Here is a 26,229-nt window from a genome sequence, read left to right as displayed (position 1 = left end):
TTGTCTCAAAGTTCTATAGCCGGTTAGAGTAGTTGTATTTCTTGTCTAGATATATAGGTGCTGTTGGTAGAGAGCAAGGCTTGGTTGCCTTGCTAATGTTGATGGGTGTTCATAGAGCAATTGTAAGTTTAGATCATCTCTTTCAAAATATAGTGGGTTGATTATAAAAGTTGGCCTGTGTATGGGATGGGATGACTCTAGCCACGCAAATACAAAGGGGCTGTCATCCTCGATGTTTCTGCCTCAGGTGTCATCCAGGCCGAGCGATAAGCCGCGGAACTCCTGACGCTGGCTTGGTGTTTGGCTCTCTCGGCTCCCTTCCTTTCTTGTCGTCCCCCCTCTTGAGCTCCACCTCCAGGCAAGGCTGGACAGTCACAGGCTCCCCTTTATCCGCCAGCTCCCTTTTCATCCAGTCCGTGACCCTTCGTGGGTTTATGTTTCTCATGTTCTCCTAAATCCCAGTCATCATGCCCCGGAGGACGCTGGGTGGAGGTCGTGTTCTTGGCCCCGCGAACGCTCGTTCTCCATCGGCTTTAACCCCATCTCCGCAGCCCAGTAACCCAAGACTCCTCACCTTATCGCCTTCCGCCAGCAGTGTTTCTCTTAACTCACAAGCCTCAGCATCTCAAATCTCAACCGAAGCTCAGGACCTTACATCGCGCGTTTCCCTTGAAAATGGTTCCGCCTCTATACCTGCCGCTCCGGCAGCTGCCGGAGCTCAGTTGGCCTGTCCGATCTGCAGTGAGGAGATGGTATGACCTGTCCTACACGAACCTCTTACCTAGGATCATTGTGGTCATCGAAGATATACTAACCAAAGCAACAGGTGACACTGTTACAGTTAAATAGGTACCTCGCTTGACGTTCGCAGTATCTCCTACTATTTGTCCATGCGATTGACCCGAACTTCAGACACCTCGATGACGTTCACCAGAACCTGGAAGATGATCGGCAGGATGAAGTAAAAGACTGGTTCAAGACTCAGATGGATAAGGCCAAGCGCTTTCAGCCGCTTGCTGTTCTAAACCAGAAGCTCAAGGGCTTGGACGTGTTCGAATCGAACGAAAATCTTCAGCCTTTTGCTGGCCCAAGCCGGCCATCCGGACCGGCTTCGACACATCCTTTTGAACCTCCCAGAGGACCCGACCCTGATGACGTTATAACGAGGGATCACTGGCAAGCTCGCACTCTATATGATGTATGCCTGGAACCTTCGTGCGGCAAGCGACTTAATGCCACCAACGGCTGTGTCAATTGTCGCAAATGCGGGAAGCTATTCTGTGAAGACCATACCATGTATCAGATGAAGCTATCCAGATCAGCCCAACATGAGCCAGTCAGGGGGTTATGGTGCAGGGTCTGTGAAACTTGCTACAAGTCGAGGGATGGGTATAATGATCACAATGGTAACCCGGAGTTCCTTTTCTTTACTTGCAATTTAGGAATGGGCACGGAACTAACTATATCATAGGTCTGATAAGAGACCGCATGGATGAGTTTAAGGCAATGAGAAAGCAGACAGTTGATAAGGCCCTGTTGGAAGTGTCACGTTTGGAGAAACGCCTGACACGGTTGACGCAGTTGCTTGCAGATTTGCCTATGGAACAGATTCAATCAAGCGCAAATAAATTATGGACAATCTCATGGCAGGGCGATCAACGCAAAGCCCTTGAGCAAACCATAGTCAGTTGGCAGGATGATGCTAGTGTTACCCGATGCCCCTTTTGCCAGCAAGATTTTACCAGTTACTCCTTCCGAAGGCACCATTGCAGGACTTGCGGGCGAGTCGTATGTGGTGACCCAGCAACTGGATGCTCCACGGAAGTTCCGTTGAGCATTTCACCCCGTATGCCAATTAACCCTATTCCACCTCACTCATATGGAAACTGACATGGCATAGTAGCAAAGACATCAGCAGAGAAATCTGTTCACGCAGGCATTATCAATGTCGATATCAGGCTCTGTAAGGAGTGCCGGTCGACCTTGTTTGACCGACGAGACTTTCAAGCCGATATTATGGGGAGGCCGCCAGCTGTGCGGGCGTATGATAATCTTACCCAATTCGAGAGGGGCATTCGGCTCCTACTCCCTAAATTCCAGAAGATACTGGGAGCTTTGCAGTATGTACACCCCACGGCTTGTCCATTCACAATAGCAATGCACCCACTAACTGCACTATCATTGTTACAGAGATCCCAGGCGGCCACCATCGTCTGCGCAGATTTCAGAGGCCTCCAAAGTTCGCAAGCGATTAACGGACTCATTTGCCCAATATGATGTTGCTGCTAGGCGAATTCGTGATATGCAAACAGATTCCCTCACTCAACAGCGGCTCCAGAAGGCGATCTACCAACAAGCCAGCAATTTTCTCCATCTTCACATGCTTCCTCTGAAGTCTCTGCCCAAGGTGCTCAAGCACGCATCTTCCAACGGACGGCCACCTAGCTCCACGAGCTCCCCCGCCAGCCCTAGCCCTAGCAACGGCTCACCGGGTGGCCATCGACGGCAAGGGCCAGCCCTTGCGTCGATCAAATATGGCAGTATTGCAGCTAGTGGCAGCAACAGCAGTCTAGCAAGCGATGCCAGCAGCGCTATATCCGCACTAGAAGCTGAAGAAAAGTCGCTTCGGGAGCGACTGATTGTGCTGGAGGAGCAGAAGTTCTTCGTGTCGGAGATGATCGCGGATGCGAACAGGCGTCGCAAATTCGATGAAGTTAGCAGTCTCGCGATAAACATTGAGGATCTCACACGGGAAATTGACCGGGTCAATGGAATGCTGGATGGCTTGGACTTTGAGGGCGTCTACACCGGTGCTCATCAGCAGACCTGATGGCTTCTAATAATACCAACTCTTTCTCTTGGTTCTCCGTTGCTCACTTCCATCATTTTTGCTACAACCGCAATTTATGGTGGCTTTGAGTGCATCGTTACTCTCTGTACATGATCTTGGCCACGGCGCGGGCGCAGGCGCGGCGTTTGCGGCTGGGTTCAATGAACTTGCATAGCATGGGCGTTGCGTTGTATGCATATGGTCGTATATAATTATGATCTCTTCATTCCCCTTTCTAGTCCAATTCTCTTCGCTGCCTCAAGCCTGTACTGTCGAACCAATGCTTGATACCATGAATAACAGCAGGCTTAAATTCGTTTGAATCTCATCCATTCACACGTCCTTAATTGAGAAGCCACGGGCAATTTCGGCCTATCATCCATGCATACCCTGATAGCGGAAGTACCAGGTGCATAAGCCCGTCCTGCAGGAAGCAGCTATCACGCACGCCGTTCTCCGTCCGTACCAAGCCAGAAGAAATGTGGCTTCCGGGAATTCGGCCTTACCACGCAAAATCGAGACCAGCGCACGGAGCACACTTACTACAACATTCCCTTCCCATGACGACTGAATCTCCTCAAAGAAAAACAACATAATAATAACAGATCATATAACGAACCAGTTCACCATGCATCGTAACTACGCCCGAGTTACAGTAGGTAGCACAAAGCACCGAAAGTCCCACCAGTGAAACTAGTTCTATGCACGCCACGCGGAGTAACCGGCACCCAACTCAACCCAACCCAACCGCATCCCGGTTCAGTCCAATCCAGGCTTACCCAGCAAGCGAAACCGAGATCCCCCTTCTTCCCCCCAGCCAGCCATATTATGAGCGTTCCACAAACCAATTGTGCGGAAAGCAGGGAGTCCGCTGCTCGGTGGCCAATTCAAGGACCATTCAATCGTATACACGTGGCAGTGGTTGCAGGTTGCCTTTACGGAAGGTTGAAAGACGTCTGGAAACCCCAATTTATTATTATAATTGTCGGATGTGCCCACCGATTATCTCTTTTGCCCCGTTTTTATCGTGGTCTTGCGCACTTAGTCGTTACCTGAGTGGGTATCAAGGTGGGTGAGTGAGTGGGTTTTGCTTTTACCCCTCGATACTACCAAATCGGCGGTAAGGCGATTGTCCTGCCTGATTGTTCTCTTTTCACATATCCGATTTTCTTCTCCTTTGATGAGTGCAGTGTGCGGGTAGAAGGATTTGGGGCCTGTAAATGAACGATTATTGAGGCTATGAGCATGCGAAATTGTGCATCTTTGGGGTAATTGCTTTTGTTTTCTCTCCCTCTACACTCGACGCTGGGATTGTGTGCTATCATGGCTGAGACCGACACCTCATCAGGCCCCAAAGACAAACTAGAGGTGGCCTTGTTCCTAGCCGCTAGCAAAGGGTATGATACCATTGTGACGCTTCTCCTAGGCACCCCTGGTGTGACTCTAGACTGCAAGGATGAGCTGGGCCGGACGCCATTCTTCTGGGCCGCGGCTGAGGGCCACGATAAGGTCCTCCAGTTGCTACTTGGAACCGGTGCAGTGGACCCGAACGTTAGAGAATCGAAACGAGGGCAGACGGCAATATGTGCTGCCGTGGAAGGCGGCCATGAGAGCGTCGTGATTCGACTGCTAAGTGTGGGGGCGGATTGCCATACTCCGGACCTGCAGGGGAAGACACCATTAGCATACGCGGTCGAGAAGGAGAGCACATCTATTCTGGATGCACTCCTAAAGGCCGGTGCAGATTCTAATGTGAAGGATGAGAGCGGCATGGCCCCGTTGTCGACTGCCGTAGTGAAAGGAAATCCGGACATCGCTGCGTTGCTATTGGACTCCGGGGCAGACCCCAATGCGGCTGATCCGAATGGACAGGTACCATTATCATCGGCTGTGCAGGATGATAATGAGAACCTTGTACAGTTGCTGCTGAAGGCAAAAGCGGAACCTAACGTGAAAGATCCTGAAGGGAGAGCGCCACTGTCATGTGCAGTGGAAGCTGGAAACGAAACTATTACACAGTTGCTGCTAAAAGCAGAAGCTGACCCGAACGTGAAAGATCCAAAAGGAAAAGCGCCGCTGTCCTGCGCGGTGGAAGGTGGAAACGAAGCCATTGCGCTGCTGTTACTGAGAGCAAAAGCGAATCCCGATGTGAAAGATGCAGATGAGAGAGCGCCCCTTTCATGTGCGGTAGAAGGGGGGAACGAAACTATCGTACAACTGCTGCTGAGAGCAAAGGCAAACCCGGACGTCAAAAGCGCAGAAGGGCGAGCGCCGCTTTCCTACGCCGTGGAAGCGGGAAACGAGACCATTGTACAGTTGCTGCTCAGATCTAATGCTGACCCTGATGTGAAGGATGGGGATGGGAGGCCTCCATTGCTGTGGGCGGTTGACAAAGAGTCCGAGGAGGTGGTGCGCTTGCTGATCGCGTCCCGAAGGGTGAACATCAATGCCGTGGATGATGGCGGTCGTTCCGCGCTGTGGTGGGCTGCGCGGTCTGGATATTTGAACATCGTGCGGCTACTGGTTCGATATGGGGGGGACATGGAGATTCAGCCATCCTCAGAAGGAGGATATGAGCAGTGTGGCACACCCTTGTACCAGGCTGGTCGGCGGGGCCACTTCGACGTGGTCAAGTACCTGCTAAAGAAGGGGGCCGACATCAACGCGCCGGCCGGGGAGCCTGGTCTGTCGCTACTAATATCGCTGGTGCTGTTTGACCGGAGCAAAAGGGGCAGACGAATGCTTGAGCTGCTGCTTGACAGGGGAGCCGATGTCAACTCGCAGGATGGCTCGGGACAAACAATATTGGACATCGCAGCAACAAACGGCGACATTGAGCTGGCCGGGCTAGCACTGGAACACGGGGTGGTGCTAGAAGCCACGGCGGAGGATGGCATGACGGCGTTGCATCGCGCAGTGCTGCATCGGCACGACCAAATCATGGACATGCTGCTCGAGGCAGGTGCAGACCCTGAGGCACAGGATGGTAACGGGGACACCCCACTGCATTTTGCCGCGGCCAGTGGCCGCAGAAACCTCTTTGAGCTATTCTTAGAGGACTCTGATATCAACGTGACTAACTTCTCGGGGGAGAGTCCACTACACAAGGCAGCACAATACGGTCGTCGAAAGATGGTCGAGTATATGATTCAGAATGGAGCCGATGTCAAGTTGTGCGACGACTATCAACGGACACCGTTACATAAGGCAGTAGGATCTGAGAACCACGTTATGAGGCTGTTGGCCAACCGGGGTGCCGATGTCTTCGCGGCAGACATGTTCGGACAGACTGCTCTTCATATGGCAGCAGAGGCCGGACTAGCGGAGGATGTCTACTTCCTGCTTGGTCGGGGTGTAGCTGGAGATCTTCCCGATGGTCGTGGACGAACGGCGCGGGACTTGGCCGCTAAAGGGGGAAAGAAAGATGTCATGAGGGTGTTCAAACGGATGGAACTGGTGGTTGCAGAGCATGATGATGACGAATCTTCTTTTGATGACGAATGATATAGATGACTGCCAACCTCAAATTGGACCTGGTTGCGGATTTCACCAGTTGCATCGCATGGCGTCTTTTGTGTTTACTACTAATACCCTTGCTGCTCGATGGACCTGGATGAACTACTACTACTTATCACAAAGCCTTGCCCTTATTGATTCATCGTCGAATGGTCATCTGTTTGAGGTAGCTCCTTCCTAATCGAGGAGCGGCGGCGAGTATAAACCAACCCCCCCCCCCCCCCCCCCCTCTTTTACCTCCAGTCTCGGATCTTCCTGTCGACTTTCTTTCCTTCTTCCTGTAGCTCCGGTGATTTCCATCCCATCAAGTGTCTGTCTGGTGTTCCGTTTTGCGTTTCTAGTCTCAGCAATCATTGTACTTCTCTCTTCCCTTTCGTTGTCTCACTATTTGATAGCTAGTATTTCTAGTATTGGCTTGTCCGGCTCATATTTGTGAGGGTGGCCGGGGCCGTGGCTGAGCTGTAATGCGATGGCTCGGGTCCTACTCCTTTTGATCTGATCAGGCATGCGGCTACCTACATATACGGGACTCTGTTGGATATAGCCTACGATTTTGAGATACAAACAAGCCTATTGTCATGAGCTTCTTGAGAGCGTTCACTCGCCAATGGGGGGCTTTTGCATGGGTCTCGACTCGAGGTTCTGCCATTACTGGGGTATTCCTTTACGTGGGCGAACAATGTGAGCATCTATCCTATCTATAGGAGATTCTCGGGTGATGTATGATAGAAGCTGTTCGCAGTTGCTACGAATGGCTCACAGTCAATGTTGTGTTGTAACCAATGGCCATATTCACGCAAATGGACTCCGGCTATGGCAGATTAATTGATACCGGCGACGCTGAGTGTTGGTAGTAAACATCAAAGAAGATGTAGGTAAAAAGCAAAAAAGAAAGCCCAACGCGGGGCTCGAACCCGCAGCCTTGAGATTAAGAGTCTCACGCTCTACCGATTGAGCTAGCCGGGCTGCTCGTTGAAAAACACTGTTTTCTTTTGTATTATACACCAAACTTAGTTGAAGTCATTTATCATCTTAATGAGTGCCGCTTCACTTGCACCTATGTACCTACCTACCCACACTATATTGGTTTCTAGTAGTATTTCCCTGCAAAACCTTTGTACAATAAATAATGAGTTATACTTGCAAATGGGTTCGTACAAAGCTGCCGTGGGGCCGCCGATTTCATTTCAGGGGTATGGACCATGTTCTATCTGTTGTATATATTTCCTGTTGATCCGCCGAAATATCTCCAGGTGCACGGAGGCCGACTAGGCCACGGCTCAGATAACGATATCTGTCGACGTACAAGGACCGATGAGCACCTATCTATGGGCTTTAGTCGCCCGATAAGTCGTGAGATGCTTAGAATATCGATGGAACGAATGACACACATAACCGCATGTCTATAACTTGACTACCCCAATTAGATGAAGGGACGAAGCCATGAGATTCACAGTTATAGAGAATGGGAAGCCCGAGACTTTAATAGTCCAGCTAACATAAAATACTGCAAGATATGCGTACAAAGGAGGACAGAAGCAAGATATACAATACTCATCGAAGATACCAAGTAGCCGAAATAGCAAGTATAGTATACCGGTAGACACCCAAGAAGACGGCAGGACGAAAGAAGCCGATCAACGGTCCAATGGGCCACAGATAAAATCCGTAGACAATCAAGTCACGCATCCACCCTCCCCTAAAAATTCCACGTCTAACCCTCTATTATTCTATGTGACCTAGCTAACAAAACCCCAAAGGTTTCAGTCAGCCATGTCTAAAAAGAAATCACTGTGAGTTAGATAAAGCATAGAATACTGCTACTCACTATTGGGCACCAGATCACAATGCCCAAATACACGCACACTAGGAACCGAAAGAGTACTCAGAAGTAGCCCGGAATACTGCCAGCTTCAAAAGGGCAGCTGCCACCGTACCTAATTGACTCATACTTTCGTCACCTTGAGGAATAATCCTGATCAATGATAGATGTGGGAAGCATTCACACCCGGTGAGATCGCAATATAGAGAAAACAAGCATTGAGATGGTTAGCTGCATAATAGTAAGACTAACTAGCATTTGGTTTATATTACCAAATACGCCAGCGTTCTTCAACGAGCAGCCCGGCTAGCTCAATCGGTAGAGCGTGAGACTCTTAATCTCAAGGCTGCGGGTTCGAGCCCCGCGTTGGGCTTTCTTTTTTTGCCGTTATATCTTTTATTCAAGTCAAGCTAGATGGATGACAAACACTAGGTAACCCCATTCATCCCTCTCTACCCCTTCCTTAATTAACCATAATCAACCCCAAAGTTCATTCATTCACTTTTTTTCTTTGATTCTTCCCCCCCTCCATCCACCTGTAAATACACTGCATAGAACAGATGCTCATAGACAAACAAACAGGATAGACACCGCCCCCAGAAGCAAAGTAACAAACCTACAACATAGGAAGAAGCACATGCACAAAGACACAGGTCATGGACAAAGAATCACCCCAAATGACATTCATTCCTGGTCTGCTATGGTTGAGCTCGATTCCCCCATCATCAAGCTCCTCCCAGCCTTTTCCTTGGCCAACACCCTGACAGTCTCAGTGAGTGACATTATTTGTTGTTGCAACCGCATGATCTCCAAAGTGGTGCTGTCAATGTGCACATTTGGGGTAGTCTCCTGCACAGTCTGTCTCCAGCCGTCATCAACGTCAAAGTCAACTTCCTCAGCCGCGTGTTCCCATTCCTGCACATTATCATCATCCTCCTCGCCGCGACGACGATTCCACTTAATTCGCCTAGCGTCTCGGACCTCGAAGAATGCTGTGATAACAAGAATAGGTGAATAGATGATTCCCATGATGACATCATTAAGCTTAGCATAATACTGCCGTGGTAGCCACCACTCGAACGGGAGCACCAAGAAGACAATCTCCAGCAGATTGAATGCTAAATAAATTGTTAGCTATCGCTAAACATAGCTAGTTGATCAGACATACGAGGTATAAAGACATTCTCGTCCGGGGCGCGCACAAATTGCATCGTCTTCTGCGCGAAGATGGCCAGGTACTCGTCAATAGCATTTCCCGAGATATCCTCATAGGCACTATTGTACAATGCAATAAGGATGTTCAACAGGACTAGAGTAAAGCCAGTTAGCCATACGAGCAAGTACCAAGAACGGGAAGGGGTATTCACTGGTCATGACAACAAAGTTGAACACGTAGTAGAGGATAATCCCAAATGGAAAAGCAAAGTCCTCAAAGGTGCCGAATTCTGGGCTCTGCATGACACTGTTCGCCATGCCCTGGACGATACCCCTTACTATGGGGGTATCGTCATCCACTTGAGCCATGCCGATGAACGCCTGGAAAAAGCCCGCAAGAACGACAAAGAGCAGAGCGAAGAATATTAGACTCTCCTTCATCATGACCCTTAACACCACAAACATGGCACCGAAAAAGCGGAAAGAGTCGAGATAAAGCATCATGCGCATCCAGAACATTGGTCCCGCAAAGGCTAGGAAGTTGTAACTCAATTCGTTAAGACTTTGTCTTTGCGCATCGTGGACAGACGAAGAGTGCGCCAGGGCAGCGATGCGCAGGAAGAAAGACACGGCAAGAATCGCGTAGAGTGTAGAGTTGAAGGCATTCCAGAAGTCTAAGTAGTGCCACCCAACCTTCCAGAGCTTGGATACCTCATCGCAGATGAATGCAAGTGTCATAACATAGAGGATTCCCTCGACAACATCTATGTCACCCGTGGGATTAACCGTGTTAATGACTTGAGTGTAGAGACCGAGATATATGAGGGAAAAGAATATCTGGCAGATGTTCTGATAAAGAGGTGCTCTCATCCGATCTGGATGGAAGTGAACAGCGAAGCTGGTGTTGTCCCTTTCCAGGTACGGAACAAAGTTCGTTGGGTTACCCTCTTGCTGACAGAACCATCCATTCCAGAGGTATCTGATACACCTTTGATAGCCCGAGGAGCCAATGACCCTCAAAGCATGGAGATCAACAGCACGCTCGATGACATTGGCTGGCATCGTTTCCTCGCCGTCAATGAAAATCGAGTACCGCTTCAGAAGAACATTGATGAGTAGCGTATCCTGATCTTCCTCGGCTTCGATTCTGCACCGGTAATCAGCAGAGGCTTGAACCATGCTAGGAAAAGGTGTATTACATTCGCTTCGCTATGACCTCACAAGCGATGGCTCGGCGTTCATGCAAATCAGAGTCCCAGAGTTCTTCTTGTGCCTGTATTTTGAACCATCGTAGACAGACGAGCAAGCAGAATGGGACGCAAGCCTGCAGGTCATCACCCCCTGCTAGCCGGGCTGTCTGAATCACATCCTTTGTGATGATTCGACTATTGGGATTAATAATGTCACTCTCGCCGAGCTCACAAGGAACAACCTGTTCGACTTGGTACTTCAGACGCAGAGCGACTTTTGTAACCTCCTTGGAAGGAAGAGTGGGAGGTGCTTGATCATCTGTAAAGGCAGGAAGCACTATGAACCCTGTTAGCCGACCGTATGTTGTAGAGCGGCTCCGCATTTAAATGACGTACACCGGTGTTGCTCCATATGCAGGCGGTGTCGGGCCCGCCCTCGATCGGTATTGAAAATATCTCTCCAGTGGCCCATCTTAAGATGCCCAGTTGAGTAGCCTGATAAACGGAATGATGGCAAAGAATAAAGTCGACAGGTGCTGAGGGACGAGCGGTTTTCAGAGTTACGCACCAGCTCGACTCTCTTTGGGACTAAGTCGGCCAGGCCGCGCGCCCCACCGCGAGCCAATCAACCCAAGCCACCAATGAAGGGTCCATCTCCCGAGGAGCAAATAGTACAAGAAGTCAGGAAGCGATTGTAGTACTGAGCACCGGGGAGATATATATAGCCGAGCTGCTTCCCAACGAAATTCAGGAAGGGCCTTATACGTCAATGTCTAAAACGACCACTTGGGTTGAATCGTTGATCAAAGAAGCTTATGTACATCAGAACATGGGAGAGCTCCTGTCGGCCGGAGCCCAGTCATCAACAGAGGTTCGGGAAACATCCACTGATCAACAATACATAAGGACAATGTGTATGGCACCATCGCCTCATGAGAAGAGAGGCCCCTCGATGGGATAGGGCCTACCCCACCGTCTTCCTACCTTGTTGATGATCTCGATTTCGTCCGTCGCACATTAAACCGTACTTCCGTCTCATAAATCGTGTCATGTCCAGAAACTCTATTGAACTTTTCCGCTCCCTACCCGACACACGTATACGCCTTCAATCTTCACTCTGCGATACCGCCTAATTCCAATTCGTGAAACGTTCTGTTTATTTTCCATGCCCCCGTCGAAGCGAGCCCTAAGTTTCAGACCCTGCCGTGAAGTTTGCCGCGGGCAGCTTACTCAGGAACGCCCTCATCGCTCTCGGACATGCTCTCATCACCGCTGACCTCCATGTTCTCACGTTCACGCTTCTCCATGAGTTCCTGAAGGGCGGCATCGTCGTGCTCGGTAACAGCCTTGGGCGCCATCTTGACGATGCAGCCACCACCAGCCTCCTTGATCTTGGCCTCGATCCTTTGGATGGCCTCCTCGAGCATCTGGATACCAATAGCTTTATCCAAGCACTGGCTGGTCAAGACGTAAAGTGGCGGGGCAACCAGCTTAACCTTGATCTGGGTCTCATCGGTGTTGTTGGCCTCGGCGGTGCGCAGGGCATCCTTGACCGCGTCGATACCGTCGTAACCGAAGCAAGTAACCTCAATATCGGCGCGAACCTTGGTGGGGTGAGGAGTAAGTCTCTTGCTGATGTAGTGCGTCAACTCCTTCTTCACGGACTCGCTGGGGAATTCAACTTCGTTCCACACGTCGGGGTTCCTAGGTTGGCATGAGCAAATTGGCCCGTAATATCCTCGTGTTCGCTAGGGCCTTACGTGATGGAGATCTTGAACGCATCGTGGCAATGCCCGTATTTCCGGTTCAGAGGCCATCCGATCTGCTGGTATAGGGTCTCGAGAGGGGTCTGAGTAGCCTCGGCAACATGGCGCATGATAGAGTGCACCGCCTTGCTCTTGTTGTATCTTTCCTCGCACTTGACCACATCTTCGGGGGAAACTCGTCGCTTGGAAAGATCGATATAACCTAGATACACAGAAGAAAATGTATCAGTAATTTGTGATAGTCACCGGGAGGACTCATACTTGCCCTTCTCCTTGTCGACACGGAGCACGATGACAACCTCGTTGCGACCGATACGGATGAGCTTCTGGATACTACGAATACGTCTGCGCGACAATTCGGAGAGCAAGATCATGCCGTCGATGTTGTCATACTCGAGGAGCTTAACGTATGCGCCCATTTCGGCGATCTGTATGGTTTAAGAAGCAACGGTCAGGGGACCTCCTCGACTCTGACAAGGAAATATAACCTGTAGTAATGCATACCTGCTTCACGTTGACCATGACATAGCTGTCGACCTCCGGATACTTCTCCTCGTAGAAACGGCAATTTGTCAACGACATTTTCGGCGGGGTTGCGCCTTCTGCTAGGCAAGCTTCTGAACGGTCCAAGCGCTGGAATAAGGCTGAAAAGCGATAGGGTATCCGAGACTAGGTGGCCTCGAGATAATGCCTCTGTAAAAATGCTCAAAAGGAGGTGAGGGAGTTGTGAGCCTGGATTGAGGACTGTCACTTATGGGGATCACAAAGCACAATTCGAAAAACCCACTTTCGGCCTCGCGGTTGAGTCATCACGTGCAGGGCTTGATAATTCACCGCCCGGCAAAACCCGATAATGCATTGATAGGCATCGGCATTCATGCTTCAGACTCACAGTAAGGAAATATTTTGACTTGACTGACCTATGTATGTCCTTTCTAAAAGACAACAGAAAATACAATTTTTTTTTCATCCTATAACAGCTTTTGAAGTCTCAGTAGGCTTTGGAACTTGCAGTGGCTGCCTAGAAGCTCTAGCCCATATCATCATTCTCAAGCAATACTTGTGTCGATTGGGACTTTCACTCCGTGTAATTCCACAGTACTATCGCTAATGGCGTGCTGGAGATATGACAAGCCATGACGTGTCGTAGGGTCTGAAAGACTGGGCTTATCATGCCATATATAAAAGTCTACCATGGTTAGAAGGATAGGCACACCGTGTATTTACAAGGTTATGCCTAACAGATGTATAGGTTGATGGAAGGACGTACATCAAATACATTGACTTTGAATATCAACGATTGTTATCACGGCACTTCAATTAAGATCTTCGGTGGCCACTAAGATGTTATCTTGGCTACCGCTATCTTTCACCGAAACCAGGCATGCATCCACCCTAAACCATCAAATCATACATTTGACAAACCTTTGCTGCACTTGCATATATATGCTGCTCCTAGCACAAACAAATACTGCCGGGATAATTTTCAAGCCAATCAAACAGTGAAAGAAGCTCTAGGAACTAGCAGCTGGGTTTGCGAACTACGAGCTCTGTTACTGTCTAGTACCTTCCACCGCTCATTGTTTCCACTACAAACTTTTGGAAGCCAAGCCTTTGACTAGTTTATGTGTTTCTGAAGTAATCTAGACCCCCTTGCCTAAAAACTTGCCCGATAAAGTCTTTCTAGACCAATGATATATCGACTTTTCATGCCGTCAGCCCCATGTTAATGGAGGGATCAAGCGCATAGTGCCAAATGATGATTGAATAGCTTATAATACTTAAGTTTGTTCAATCAACCTCCTAATCAATGACAGAGTAGAACGTATTCTTTCAAAAAACTCATATTGTACGAGAGGTGTATGACCGTACCCGAAGACTGACCAGGAACTCCTCTTCTATAGCTGGCCCAAGCTGTTATATGTTATTCTAGTGCTACAGAGACGTAGGAAAGATAGCAGAATTTACTGATCAAGCGCCTCCACTTGGAACTTTAGTGAAGCATTTCCCATATTCGTGCCACTGCTATTCTGAAGCTATAGAAGGGGGCGCCGGTCACCTCCAAGGGGGTACTCTTTCAGAACTATGGGTAACACTGCCATAACTACTCATCTTCAAATGTTGGTCTTCCGCTTAGTAACTCTAGTGGGCCTGTAGCACGGAGCCATGATGCGTTTAGCCTGACGATCGTGGCGATTGAACCAATCAAAACGATGGAAAATATACTTAGATCTGAGCAGCCCCGCATGGACGAGAGCATGTAGATACGGAACACATCGTGGATCAATATAATATCTACGACGGCTAGTCGGAGGCACAGTTGAAAGGGTACAAGGAGAAGTTTCTCAAGCTCCCAAGCATGGCATATAGCCTGGAGAACTGCACTCGATAGTTCGGGTGATGAGTGAATGTATCTTGCCTCCAGGTCGACCCATGTCCTAACGCTGGACAGAAAGAGGGACATGATCTTGTAGGGCAGCTTTTCATATTTCTAGCCATATCTCAATGATACCTCCGAATCTATCACACCGATTGTTAGTCAATAGATCGATGTCACATTTCTATACGACGAACCGGCGAAACTGACATAGAGATATATTATACATGCTTATTGGAAAGGCTCTAGAAGAACAGGAACACCTCGATATTCTTAAAAGTATAATGATTCTCTAGGAACTAACCACTTATCAAGAATAAACATACGGCAGTAGTGTATAGTGAATGAACTCTATGTTCCCTATTTGCTGTTTCGATATATATCAGTCGTCTATATTGGATATAAAATTCTGATGACATTCGATCTATTACCAACGCTGTATATGATTCGAAGTGATATGCAAAAACATTTGGTTAGGCAGTCTGTTCACCCATCGGCTTTCAACTTCAATTTGCGGCAAGCCACTGATCCTCGTCGTTCGCTGGATGGGGAGCAAAGAAATGATTAAGTATTAAGATATTGCCTATAGCTGCATGCTAAGCGACTGTATATGTGGGATCCGCTCGGTGTAGGTGTCTACACTAGAGAAGCCATTAGGGTAGAGCGGCTGATTCAACAGTGTAGGACAACAGCCTTTTGATGAAACAATGGGTCACGTCCACCATCATGACCTATCGTGTAAGTATTGCATGCAAAACACCTAACTTTTGTGGTGGTTACTGTGTGTAACAGACAGGGCTAGGTGCCTAATGTTGGGCAACATTGTATGAGCCGAATTGTCCCAATAATTGGATGCCAAACAAAGAAGCTTATGTAAGCAATCGGTTGTTCTTAGGTTTGAACGTCATCAATCTGCAGGCTTGTCGCATTGCAGATTGGGGAAGGAGGAGCACGCAGGCAAACTTTGACTGTGGTGCAGTTTCGCACACAAAGAATTTGGTATCCTGTTCTTTTGGTTGCCAACCACGGCCTGCCTGCCTTATCCGAAAACTTACGATTCCGCTAACGACGTACTTATCTTAGCCAGCTACGCCAGCAGCCACCGCTCCCTGCGCTAGTAATGCACGCCTCTTAACACGCTCAACGCTGTTGTGATTCCTTTTCTCCCCTCCTTCTCTCGCCGTCGACGTAGCGATCGCATATGGCGTATCTTGCATCGCTCCAGACTGCATTGACTGCTTGAGTCCGATCTCGTCGTTCCTCCGGGTTTCTCCGAATAAACATGTCGGATCCCGATTCGCAGGGCGGACACGCTGAGCACCGCTCTTTGCGGGACTGGGTTGTCGACTTCTTCTGGGGACCCCTGTCGAGCATTTCCGCAAATCCCCAGACAGAACAACTTCCTGAAACCCTAGAACCGAGCGATAGAACCCGCTTGTTGAAATTGGATAATGATGGAGGTCCCGCATATGGTACAAGAGACGGTACAGCGCCACCGGAGCAGGAACGCCGATGGGGTATATACTCGATGTCCCCGATCGATGGAGGGTCTGGTTATCCAGGAGAACATAACCAGCATGGCACTGGAGATCCAAACTTCGTCCAGGGCCCAGAGAACATCCCTAGAACTGGGTCAGAAATGGCGTGGCCTGTGAAGAACCATAAGACCATGTAGGTTTGAGCGTCTGATGAGTCCGATTGCGACAGAATGACTAACCAAAAATCCAGGTATATATCATACTACATTCCCTTTTTCAACTGGATCACCCAATATCGTTGGTCTTACTTCCGGGGAGACTTGATTGCAGCCATGACAATTGCATCTATCTACATTCCCATGGCGCTATCCTTGGCTTCGAATCTCGCTCATGCCCCAGCAATCAACGGCCTATATTCATTCGTATTCCATCCATTGATCTATGCAATTCTGGGAAGCAGTCCTTTACTGGTTGTTGGCCCAGAAGCAGCTGGGTCTTTGTTGACTGGAACGATCGTCAAGACTAGTGTTAGTCAAGGACACTCGCAAGAGGACGATGAAGCTGCTAGTGCTATGGTTGTGGGCGTAGCCACTGCCATGGCAGGGGCCATGATACTGGTCGCCGGCTTGACTCGATTGGGTTTCCTGGATAATGTGCTGAGTCGGCCCTTTTTGAGAGGCTTCATTACCGCCATTGGCTTCGTGATCTTCGTTGACCAGCTCATTCCCGAGGTTGGATTGGCGGACTTGGCTAAGGATGCCGGTGTCAGCCACGGAAGTACAGTGCAAAAGCTGGTCTTTCTCGCTGAAAATGTCAAAAGCTGTCACGGGCTTACAGCTGCAGTTTCCTTCGGTAGCTTCGCCATCATAATGCTCTTCCGGTAGGTATTACACCTCCAATAATACGAAGATCAATGCTAACTATGCGCCTACCTTAGAACGATTAAAAAAGCACTGGAACCACGATACCCCCAAGTCGTGTACTTTCCCGACCGCATCATTGTTGTCATTCTATCCGCCATCTTGACATGGCGCCTTGGTTGGTACGAGAAGGGGCTTGAAGTCCTCGGGGCAACTCAAAACACTGCTACTGGGCTTTTCGCATTCAGGTGGCCCTTCCAACTCAAACACTTAAACCATGTGCGCACTGCAATGAGTACCTCCTTCATGATTGCCATTCTTGGCTTCTTTGAGTCCTCTGTTGCTGCCAAGGGACTCGGAAAGAGCCGAGATGGGGTCCAGGGCATGTCTGTCAGTGCGAATAGAGAGATGGTGGCGCTGGGCGTTGCTAATGTGGTCGGGGGCTGTTTCATGGCTCTTCCTGCATTTGGCGGGTATGGCAGGAGCAAAGTCAACGCGTCCACTGGCGCCCGTTCTCCTATGAGCAGTATCTTCCTTAGTATCATCACCTTTGTTTGCATTATGGTGCTTCTGCCATACTTGTACTATCTTCCGGTAAGTTTTGTTCTCCCAGCCCCTGTCAGATTCTGAAAAGGCACATGCTGACCTCAACCCCAGAAAGCCGTACTTAGCTCTACGATATCAGTCGTCGCATACAGCCTTATAGAGGAATGTCCCCATGACGTTGCATTCTTTATCCGGTTGCGTGGTTGGACAGAACTTGCTTTGATGCTTCTCATCTTCGTCTCCACAATATTCTATTCACTGGAGTTGGGTATCGCTCTTGGAATTGGTCTCTCTATCCTGATTCTTATCCGCCACTGCACCCAGCCTCGCATACAGATTCTGGGGAAAGTAGCTGGTACATCTAACCAGTACGACAATGCCGAATTGCACGCAGAAAATGTGGAGCTCATTGAGGGCGCCCTTGTTGTTAAGATTCCAGAGCCACTCACATTCGCGAATACTGGTGATCTCAAGAATCGCTTGCGCCGGCTAGAGTTTTACGGCTCCAATCGCACACATCCTTCCCTTCCACGGTTGCGACCCCCCGAGCATAATAAGAACGTCATTTTCGACGTCCACGGTGTCACGAGCATCGATGGCTCCGGCACACAGGTCCTCTCCGAGATTGTGAATGAATACATCGATCTCGGAGTAAGCGTTTTCTTCTGCCGTCTCCCGAATCGCAACGTGTTTCGCATGTTTGAAAGAAGTGGCATAGTAGATCGGTGCGGAGGCATGTCACATTTTGTCACTGGTGTCGATGAAGCACTTCGGATCGCCGAATCTGAGGCCCGGACATCGGAGCCTTGAAGAAGTTTCTCCCGAAAGAAACCGGGATCTCCGGTCGCACAGCTGGGCTACTCGTCACGACCAGGCCTTGTAAATGATTCACGACATTGCACGATATAAGACAGACGTATAAAATGTATAGTCCCAGCATCTGTTAGATATGTTGTTGATAGCAGTCAAGATTAGAATCGTCAGCGGGGTTTTTTTTTCTCCTGGAAAATCTGCGTAAAAGTGTTTGTAGTCCGTGATTCTAATTTATCACGTTTCCTGGTCATCATTCTCACTCACCACAGCCCTGCGCACAACATCCGAGAGCAACACTTCGCAAGCCCGCAATGTGAGATGATTCTTCCGACCAGCAGCACCATCCGACTCGCCATTCTCACTAGCCGATGGCGCAGCAACCAATTTCAACCTGCCCTCACCACCAAGTAGAAAGCCCCCGCAGGCGATTTTCGCCAAACGCACATGCTCCTGTCCTTTTACAAAGGGACCGGCACCAGCACCAGCACCGCTCAAGTCAAACTTCATCGCCAAATGCTCCTCTAAGTATGCACTAAGAATGGACAGAACATCTGACTCACTTCCCGCACCATTGCCTTCAGCACGAAGAAACCCACTCAGTGACTCCCGCGGTATAGTGATGTTCAGAGAACGCAGATCCGGTGCAACGGAGGCTGGAAATGATAGCGTAAGATGGAGCTCTTTGAGGATGTCAACGGGATTTAAGGTCCCAGGCTCTCCTTCGGATGTGAGGGTGTTTATATATGTGGTCAACGCTGTGCCTATGAAGTGCGAAGGAAGGCGAAATGGAGAACAGTAAGTATCAAAGGTCGCAGAGAGAAAAGAGATGAACGTTTGTCGGAGAGGGGCGGGAAAGCGAGTTAGGAGGAGCGGAAGGCGCGTAGCGTGTGTTTGGGTTTGAGATCGAGTTCGGGCCCGGGGCTTTGCGGTGGGTTCCAGTTGGGATGTCAAGGAAGACAACGTGAGAAGAGCTGCTTTATAGGTTGTGTTTTCGTACTCGAGTGTCACGAGGATTCCGCCTCCTTGATGAGAGGGCGAAAGTGACGGTGGTAAGCGTTGGGTCCGGACTCGAGGTCGAGGTGGGCTTGACGGTTGTGATCCGTTCCCCGGGTTGTTTTCATCTTCAATTTCAGAGAGAGAGAGATTTAGAATGGGCTCCCAGGTACAGGATTGCAGCGCGCCTGTTCTGGAGAGCGCATCGTCCTCTGTCGCAGGGCCGCTGGATTGGACGGCACTAAGAAAAGAGGCCCCGGTTAATTGGTCGCGTAGTCGAGTCGCATAGGTTCTAAGAGCCACTGGGTTGTCGAGAAGAGTGTCGAACTCTTTTCCATGGTGGAGGGGTGAGAGACGGTGAAGTGCCCATGTGGTATTTAGTAGGCTTGTTTGTGCCATTGTGGTGTACTTGGGACGCGACGAGAGATCACATATCGTGATATTACAGCTCTGTCGGAAAGGGGACACCCTTTGAGCTTCCAGCCAGGGCAATAACGTGGATAGCTGATTACTTAGTTAGGAGCGCGACGATCTCCATGAACGCACCCTATTATGCAAACATGCCAAACATGCCAAACATGCCTCCAGATTTGGAAATTAGGGCATAGGGTTCATTCAGTCCGTAATGGCCCGAGAAGCCGTCCTATTACAGTGTGGAAAACACCTGAGCAAGACTAAGTTTCTATCATTTGTAGAAGCGACTGCTCGAATTAATATGCCAAAAGAGTAAGACCAAGACGCGCAAGTAGCTCGTGCATCAACATGGATATATTCTCCGCCCTGGAGTACACCAAAACACCAATGAAACGCCTCGCCTTGAGAATGCAAATAATGCAATGCTTGCTAAACCGACCGAATGCTTTATGCGCGCCATCCATCTGAAATGCGACAGTCTTGGCAGCAGAACAGTACAGGCAACCCAGTCCAGACCATGACTCGCTCTGCAGGATGCGGCGCTGCCTTTCTTGAGGCTAATTCCTCTTTCACAACATCAAACCAGACATCCTCCACAGAACCATGAAGGTGCACATTCGGTGCATTCTGGAAAACCAACGCGTTGATGTCGTCCTTTTCATGTAGTGTGATGTCGTTATGGAAGTTGTGCATGAAATCCTTCCGCTGCATCCGCTGATTGCCCCCGTCCCCAATCTCAGCGGAGAAGTACTCCACTATTCGAAGGAATGGTGACACTGTAAGCAGAGAACCAATCCAGCTGTCATCCGACACCGTAGGCTCATCTGGTGGTACAGTGTACCGCAGGTATGAGACTAGAAGCTGCATGCAGTGGTGTGTGGCAATAAGGGTAGGGGTATCAGTAAAAGGAGGTGATCTGATTATCTTTACTTGCAATTCCCGGTACATAGTTTTACGGATGTGGGGTGGTACAGGAACTGGCAAGCGTCCGGCTTCCCAGTCACGCAGAAGGATATTAGTCTGCTCTCGCCTGGCAAGAGCGTATGACTCGAGGAAGTATAAAGAATAATACCTGCACGCGAAAGGGTATGTCAGAAAGAGATATAAGGGGACGGTTGGGGAACTAACACATACATCAGTGGAGTGAGATGAAACCATAAGCGCGCGGTTGTTCGCTGGACAAACACATAGCGCTCAGCCTTGGCGGAGAACATCGATTTCATGAATGCTGTCTCATTGCGCACAAACCGATCCATGACACGGTCTGCGATGTAGCAGCAGAGCCTTGAACAAAGTGTCTGCCGGCGACGCAGGCCAGATATGTATTTGAAAGTGTATATGTGGCCACCCTTGGCACTCTTTGCCGGTGGGAACAGATCCGACAGCAGCACTGCATCATCCTCTGGGTTTCGAGTATAAGTCCTCTCGCTATCTATTGGGGATGGAAGCGTTCCATGGCGGCGCTGACGAAGGTATTGCCGGGTAATCCACTGTTCCTGCGAGTTAAGCAGCTGATGGAATGACTTGCAGACGAGCCTTAGCGGTAGGAAATCTGTGACACCGCAGTGGGCGAATATCTTGATTTGGATCTCAACCGGGAGAAGATCCCAGGGGGACGACGTTGGAACTAGGTTCACTCTGTCAACATCCGACGAGCATACGTTAGCGACGATCACGCCACAAGTTATAACTGCAAACTACCAACGTTGAATAGAGGGCAGTCAACTTACACTGACGACGATACCGATGATGGACCTGCAGCGTGCTTGGACGGATTATTCTTCTTGGCATCTGATTTCTTTCCTCTGTAATTGATGACAGCGCGCGCCTTCTTTGCTTGTAGCACCAAGTTATGGAACGAACTCATCGTCAAGCTCCAAAAGGCATGGGGAGACCAGCTCCAGCTTCAGGAACAGGATGGAAGAGCTTGTCACCATGCAAATCCCCTAGTCAGTCTTCTCGTCGATCGATTTTAAGGGATTCTCCGCTTGCGCCTTTTTGGGTCGAGAATAGATGACTAAGCAGGGCTGAGCAGCTGTTGCTATTTTAGAAACAGTCCACGCATGGAGGAGTCATATGCGGGGTTCCTGAATGCCCAGGAGATGGATTATTGGCGATGAATGGTGAGAAGAACAAGAGGGTGACATTATTTGAAGATGGAACAATGGTGGGAGAAGGGAGAAGCGCTCCCATCTGAAACTGGATTGGGGGTGTCAGTCTGCTAATTTGCGGCTGGCTTTTCTCTCGTTACTACTTTCTTTGACCCTGAACTTCCCAATCACCTTGGCTACAGTTTTGCCTGATACAATACTGCTTAAGCGATGCGATGGCTTGGTGTGAGCCAAATAGAAATTCCAAAGCAAGTCTTGTCGGTTGTCAGACCGTTGTTGCTACATTGATACGTTCATTTCAATGCGGACTGCAGAACCCGGCCTTACGTCATCTTGCAACAGGGGTACTCCATCCTGTGCCTGATTTGGTTGAACCGTTGAAGGACTGAGTACTATGGGGCCCAGGCCATGGCCTTGGGCCTGGCATCGCAAGTCGCAACATTATGCACAAGACATCATACAAAGCACAACAAAGCGCCGTCAACAGTCTTAATATTGAGCTGAAAGGCCAACTTCATCATAGACTTCAAGACTGTTAAAAGCCAGCAGTTTTTGAAGGTACTTCCCCCGATCATAGTGGCGGGTTATGCCTATTGCTTCAAGGTAAAGATGCCCAAGATACCTAGCTGGAATTGTGGCAGCATCACGATTTATGTTTAAGAAAAGGTACCAAGCAGAAAAAGAGCGAACAGATGCCTAAAAAAATCACAGTGTCTACAAAAATAATGCATCATCCGTGAATCGAACACGGGCCTCATCGATGGCAACGATGAATTCTACCACTAGACCAATGATGCCACTTTCTGGATAAGCAGACCTTCAAAGTATATAAGATAAAAGCTAAACTGCAGCTTGTGAGCCGGTCTGACATACCACCCTTACAAGCCAACTTTCTATTCAATATGTGACAAACGCCGTTGGCAGAATATGATGTTTTGGGAGTAAACTGATGCTAGAATGTAAATCAACTACGATGTATGATCTTAAACTTACAAGAAGTGCACGCATTCAAAGTCTACACGCCCCCACTCACAGCTGTTAGTGTAAGAGCGGGTTGAGCCGAATTTTGTCGGTTAAAGCATAGATATTTGTAGCAATTTCCTTTCGTGGTAATTGATGTCAAGCTTGGAAGTATGCACGAACGATCCACTACCTAACTTGAAAGTTCCTGGCGGAATTGCCTGATTCATTGATCCCTTTCCGCTTTCCCATTCCTGTCTCCACTCAGTTTTGGCCTCAGTCTTCACATCTTAAAATGACAATGAAGTTATTTTTTTATTTTTCTGCCCGATGCTTTTGAATGAACCGCTGTACCCAGCTTGACATGCCCTAAATCAGAGGGAGGGGTCGAATATTGAAAGCATTGCGATTGCACTTCTTTTTGCCCAGTGCGGGACTAGTATGGCCCGACGACTCGCGAAGGAAGCACTGCCTCATTACGCCCGATCACTTGGCAAGCAAAAACATGATGGGACTTGATCCCATGCTTCCTATAAAGAGCTTTGCTGTAGCGGCATATCCGACCAAGCGCAATGTGGCTCTGATCTCCTAATATTATATACTATCAAATAGGATGCCAAAGACATCTTGAACAATGGTGTACCTTGTTTCCCGAATCGATATACTCCGTGCCCTGTTTAATAATGACAATTATGGTATTTATGTAGGGTAATCATTGCACAGCATAACCCTAATCCTTCGACTGGTGATCCTTATACGGGATCACCAATTAATGTCTCAAAAAGGGCTGTGAGCTCAATAGCCATGGGTCAGCCTTACTTGGCGAGAGATTGGTCGGCCACTAGAAAACTTATAGAAGACACAAAGAGCTCACGTGGGTATTGACAGGACACCTGCATACGCCTAGTACCGGGGCAACAGCCGGACTGCCGGAGGTATGCAAGCCAGGTGATCAAAGAACTTAGCATGATGTAATTTGCGTGACCGGTCAGTATACGGAGTAGCGTCGGCGAGGCCATAGGCAATATCCGAGTCTTGAGCCTTGGAGGATTTAGTACTCTCACGCGCCTTGCGACCTTATGGGCGCAAGTAAGACATTGGGGCAGATTTGTCCGTCTATGACGATAAGTGCGGCAGAGCCTCGAGAAGTTCGGACCCGTCTCGGAAGCTAGAAGTCTATAAACCCCTAAGAGGTGGGTTTCGGGCCTTTTGAGTTGCTCAGCCTTGGGAGGCGGAGTAATAACTCCAAAACTCCAACCCACAGTCCAACTACGCACTGGTACGTAGCCAACCCGCTGGGCGCCGAGCCTCAGGAATCAAGGGTTCAAGGCGCCCAGGGAAGGAATGAACTAGCTCCTGCAGTGTAGACTGGTAGAACCGTAGGAGATCAACTTGCAACCTTAGGGGCCAGGAGACCCCAAGAGGCCCCATCGGACCAAAACTAATGACCCACAGCCACCGATGCGGAGAACATCAGAGTTTACATGGATGACGGCGCAGGTGGTAGCACACAGTTGATAGTACTAGCTTAGGGAAAACTCCTATCGAGTGGCTTGACTTAACCCGTGAGCTGTTCAACGGTACTAGGTATTTAGTTCCCCCTCACCCCCTCTTCCATGGTCATGATTCTTAATCCCTCTTCATCAGTCATTTATTCCGACCCCTGCTTCGTGCCCGTCTCTAACGTTGCAGCTACAAATCCAACCCGACAGCCTTTTATCGCTCTCTCAACATTCGCACACTCATCTGATTCTCAAGCATCTGCAATTTCGAATCACGCTTCTACTTCCACCTCACGCCTGCAACTTGATTCTAGTCCAATATCAACCACATACCTCCCCGACGACCTACAACTGACCCCACCTGAAACAAGATGTCAGCCGAAAGAAGTGCAGATATCAACGGCAAGGCACCAGTCCACCACCAGCCTACAGAATCTGCCCGCGAAGCAGGTTTGGTCAATGTGCAACCAGCGCGCCCGGGAGATCTGCAACCCAAGTATGCGCAGCAAATTCAGCACGGCGATGACAACCCCGATGCGCATGGGTGGTACGCATCATTCAGTAAGCCTCGCCCTTGTTTCATAGTCGTGGTTTCCGCTATCACTGTTGGTCTAACAAGCTTGTTTCACGATTAGTTCACGGACTTGGAGAATGCGTCGGATGTTTGGGTGCCATTCCATGCTGCTTCTGCTGTCCCAACCCATTCAAACCAGTTGCGCAAGGTGAAGTTGGCTTGATCACAAGATTCGGACGGTTCGTAAGCCCTTTTACGGCAACACTTAGGATATATCTTCTGATATTTCGATTTTGTTTCCAGATTTGAACGCTCTGTTGACCCCGGCCTGGTCAAAGTGAACCCGCTGAGTGAGCACCTTACAGCGGTGGATGTCAAGATTCAAATCGTCGAAGTACCTCGCCAGAGCTGCATGACCAAAGACAATGTCAATTTGAACCTGAGTTCTGTGATATACTACCAGATCATTTCTCCCCACAAGGCCGCATTCGGAATCTCAAATGTACGACAGGCGCTTGTGGAGCGCACTCAAACTACACTGCGTCATGTCATTGGAGCGAGAGTTTTGCAAGACGTGATTGAACGCCGTGAAGAGATTGCTCAGTCAACATCGGAAATCATTGAGGACGTTGCTGCTGGATGGGGTGTCCAGGTTGAATCCATGCTCATCAAGGACATTATTTTCAGCAGTGACCTGCAGGACTCCCTTTCTATGGCGGCGCAATCCAAGCGTATTGGTGAAAGCAAGGTCATTGCTGCTCGTGCTGAAGTCGAATCAGCCAAATTGATGCGTCAGGTACAAACTAGTTCTGGTCAGGCTTCTCAACTTATGCTAATGTCTTGATTTAGGCCGCTGATATTCTATCCTCCGCACCTGCGATGCAAATTCGTTACCTCGAGGCAATGCAGTCTATGGCTAAGACAGCCAACAGCAAAGTCATCTTCTTGCCGGCAATGAATCAGACTGTGCAGCAACAGCTGGCTACAGCTGAAAGTGCTGGCGAAGGACCTAGCCGGTACGGACAAGCCGATGATGGATTCCAACGTGCAATGAACGCGCGTGTGGTCGAAGATATCTAAGCGGGATATACCGCGATGACGAAATTGTGCAGGGCGTGACGATTATTTCATTCCTGATGAGTATATGGTAATGATTCGTGGGCGCTGTCTATATTTCGGGGATTTCACATCGCCTTATAGCCTTGTGCCTTTCCTCTCGTTTACTTGGCTTTGACGATACCCACCTTCTTTTGTTCCATGCTTGTGATACATTAGTAATGCGTCCATGTCTACTTTAGTAATTTAATCATTATTCTGCTCTTCAGTCTCTGCCTGTATATCAGGCGTTCAAACAAAAATATTGATCACACCGTAGACATATA

The 26,229-nt window shown here is 49.1% G+C and overlaps 7 protein-coding genes and 3 non-coding genes across 10 annotated transcripts; 4 read left to right on the top strand and 6 right to left on the bottom strand.

Moving 5' to 3' along the window:
- Nucleotides 1-327: 327 nt before the first annotated feature.
- BO94DRAFT_537266 (putative vacuolar segregation protein (Pep7)) lies at nt 328-3,135 on the top strand. The gene is made up of 6 exons (XM_025612232.1): nt 328-752; nt 827-849; nt 913-1,406; nt 1,472-1,846; nt 1,901-2,120; nt 2,191-3,135. The coding sequence occupies exons 1-6, from the start codon at nt 468-470 to the stop codon at nt 2,828-2,830; spliced, it is 2,037 nt and encodes a 678-aa protein (XP_025465251.1). The 5' UTR covers nt 328-467; the 3' UTR covers nt 2,831-3,135.
- Nucleotides 3,136-7,239: 4,104 nt separating this feature from the next.
- Nucleotides 7,240-7,312, bottom strand: BO94DRAFT_t226. The gene has a single exon. It is a non-coding gene; the product is annotated as a tRNA-Lys (tRNA).
- A 1,156-nt stretch (nt 7,313-8,468) lies between these two features.
- BO94DRAFT_t230 lies at nt 8,469-8,541 on the top strand. The gene has a single exon. It is a non-coding gene; the product is annotated as a tRNA-Lys (tRNA).
- Nucleotides 8,542-8,622: 81 nt separating this feature from the next.
- yvc1 (putative potassium ion channel Yvc1) lies at nt 8,623-11,160 on the bottom strand. The gene is given in 5 exon segments (XM_025615161.1): nt 8,623-9,286; nt 9,337-9,477; nt 9,503-10,503; nt 10,523-10,859; nt 10,910-11,160. 5 exon segments carry the CDS (start codon nt 10,983-10,985, stop codon nt 8,853-8,855), a joined length of 1,989 nt encoding a protein of 662 aa, XP_025465250.1. The 5' UTR covers nt 10,986-11,160; the 3' UTR covers nt 8,623-8,852.
- Nucleotides 11,161-11,739: 579 nt separating this feature from the next.
- On the bottom strand, nt 11,740-12,861 carry BO94DRAFT_558474 (translation initiation factor eIF2 subunit alpha; the record flags this gene model as incomplete). Its single annotated transcript, XM_025614008.1, has 4 exons — nt 11,740-12,217; nt 12,274-12,481; nt 12,545-12,707; nt 12,784-12,861. 4 exons carry the CDS (start codon nt 12,859-12,861, stop codon nt 11,740-11,742), a joined length of 927 nt encoding a protein of 308 aa, XP_025465249.1.
- Nucleotides 12,862-15,839: 2,978 nt separating this feature from the next.
- Nucleotides 15,840-18,469, top strand: BO94DRAFT_159304 (SulP family inorganic anion transporter). Its single transcript, XM_025605856.1, has 4 exons — nt 15,840-16,327; nt 16,385-17,014; nt 17,072-17,588; nt 17,652-18,469. The coding sequence occupies exons 1-4, from the start codon at nt 15,939-15,941 to the stop codon at nt 18,348-18,350; spliced, it is 2,235 nt and encodes a 744-aa protein (XP_025465248.1). The 5' UTR covers nt 15,840-15,938; the 3' UTR covers nt 18,351-18,469.
- BO94DRAFT_159307 (uncharacterized protein) lies at nt 18,469-19,845 on the bottom strand. The gene has a single exon (XM_025605857.1). It carries the CDS (start codon nt 19,743-19,745, stop codon nt 18,588-18,590), a length of 1,158 nt encoding a protein of 385 aa, XP_025465247.1. The 5' UTR covers nt 19,746-19,845; the 3' UTR covers nt 18,469-18,587.
- A 168-nt stretch (nt 19,846-20,013) lies between these two features.
- On the bottom strand, nt 20,014-22,114 carry BO94DRAFT_496907 (F-box protein). Its single transcript, XM_025609304.1, has 3 exons — nt 21,491-22,114; nt 20,895-21,398; nt 20,014-20,832 (listed from the first exon to the last, which is right to left on the bottom strand). Exons 1-3 carry the CDS (start codon nt 21,625-21,627, stop codon nt 20,208-20,210), a joined length of 1,266 nt encoding a protein of 421 aa, XP_025465246.1. The 5' UTR covers nt 21,628-22,114; the 3' UTR covers nt 20,014-20,207.
- Nucleotides 22,115-22,597: 483 nt separating this feature from the next.
- On the bottom strand, nt 22,598-22,668 carry BO94DRAFT_t225. Its single transcript has one exon. It is a non-coding gene; the product is annotated as a tRNA-Gly (tRNA).
- A 1,753-nt stretch (nt 22,669-24,421) lies between these two features.
- BO94DRAFT_537257 (slipin family protein) lies at nt 24,422-26,129 on the top strand. Its single transcript, XM_025612231.1, has 4 exons — nt 24,422-24,894; nt 24,969-25,086; nt 25,151-25,643; nt 25,697-26,129. The coding sequence occupies exons 1-4, from the start codon at nt 24,705-24,707 to the stop codon at nt 25,925-25,927; spliced, it is 1,032 nt and encodes a 343-aa protein (XP_025465245.1). The 5' UTR covers nt 24,422-24,704; the 3' UTR covers nt 25,928-26,129.
- Nucleotides 26,130-26,229: the final 100 nt, after the last annotated feature.

Source organism: Aspergillus sclerotioniger (genome assembly GCF_003184525.1).
Source record: "Aspergillus sclerotioniger CBS 115572 chromosome Unknown BO94scaffold_22, whole genome shotgun sequence".
Taxonomy (NCBI): Eukaryota; Fungi; Ascomycota; class Eurotiomycetes; order Eurotiales; family Aspergillaceae; genus Aspergillus; species Aspergillus sclerotioniger.
The sequence above is the reverse complement of the archived record's forward strand: the minus strand, read 5'-3'. Positions and strand labels throughout refer to the sequence as shown.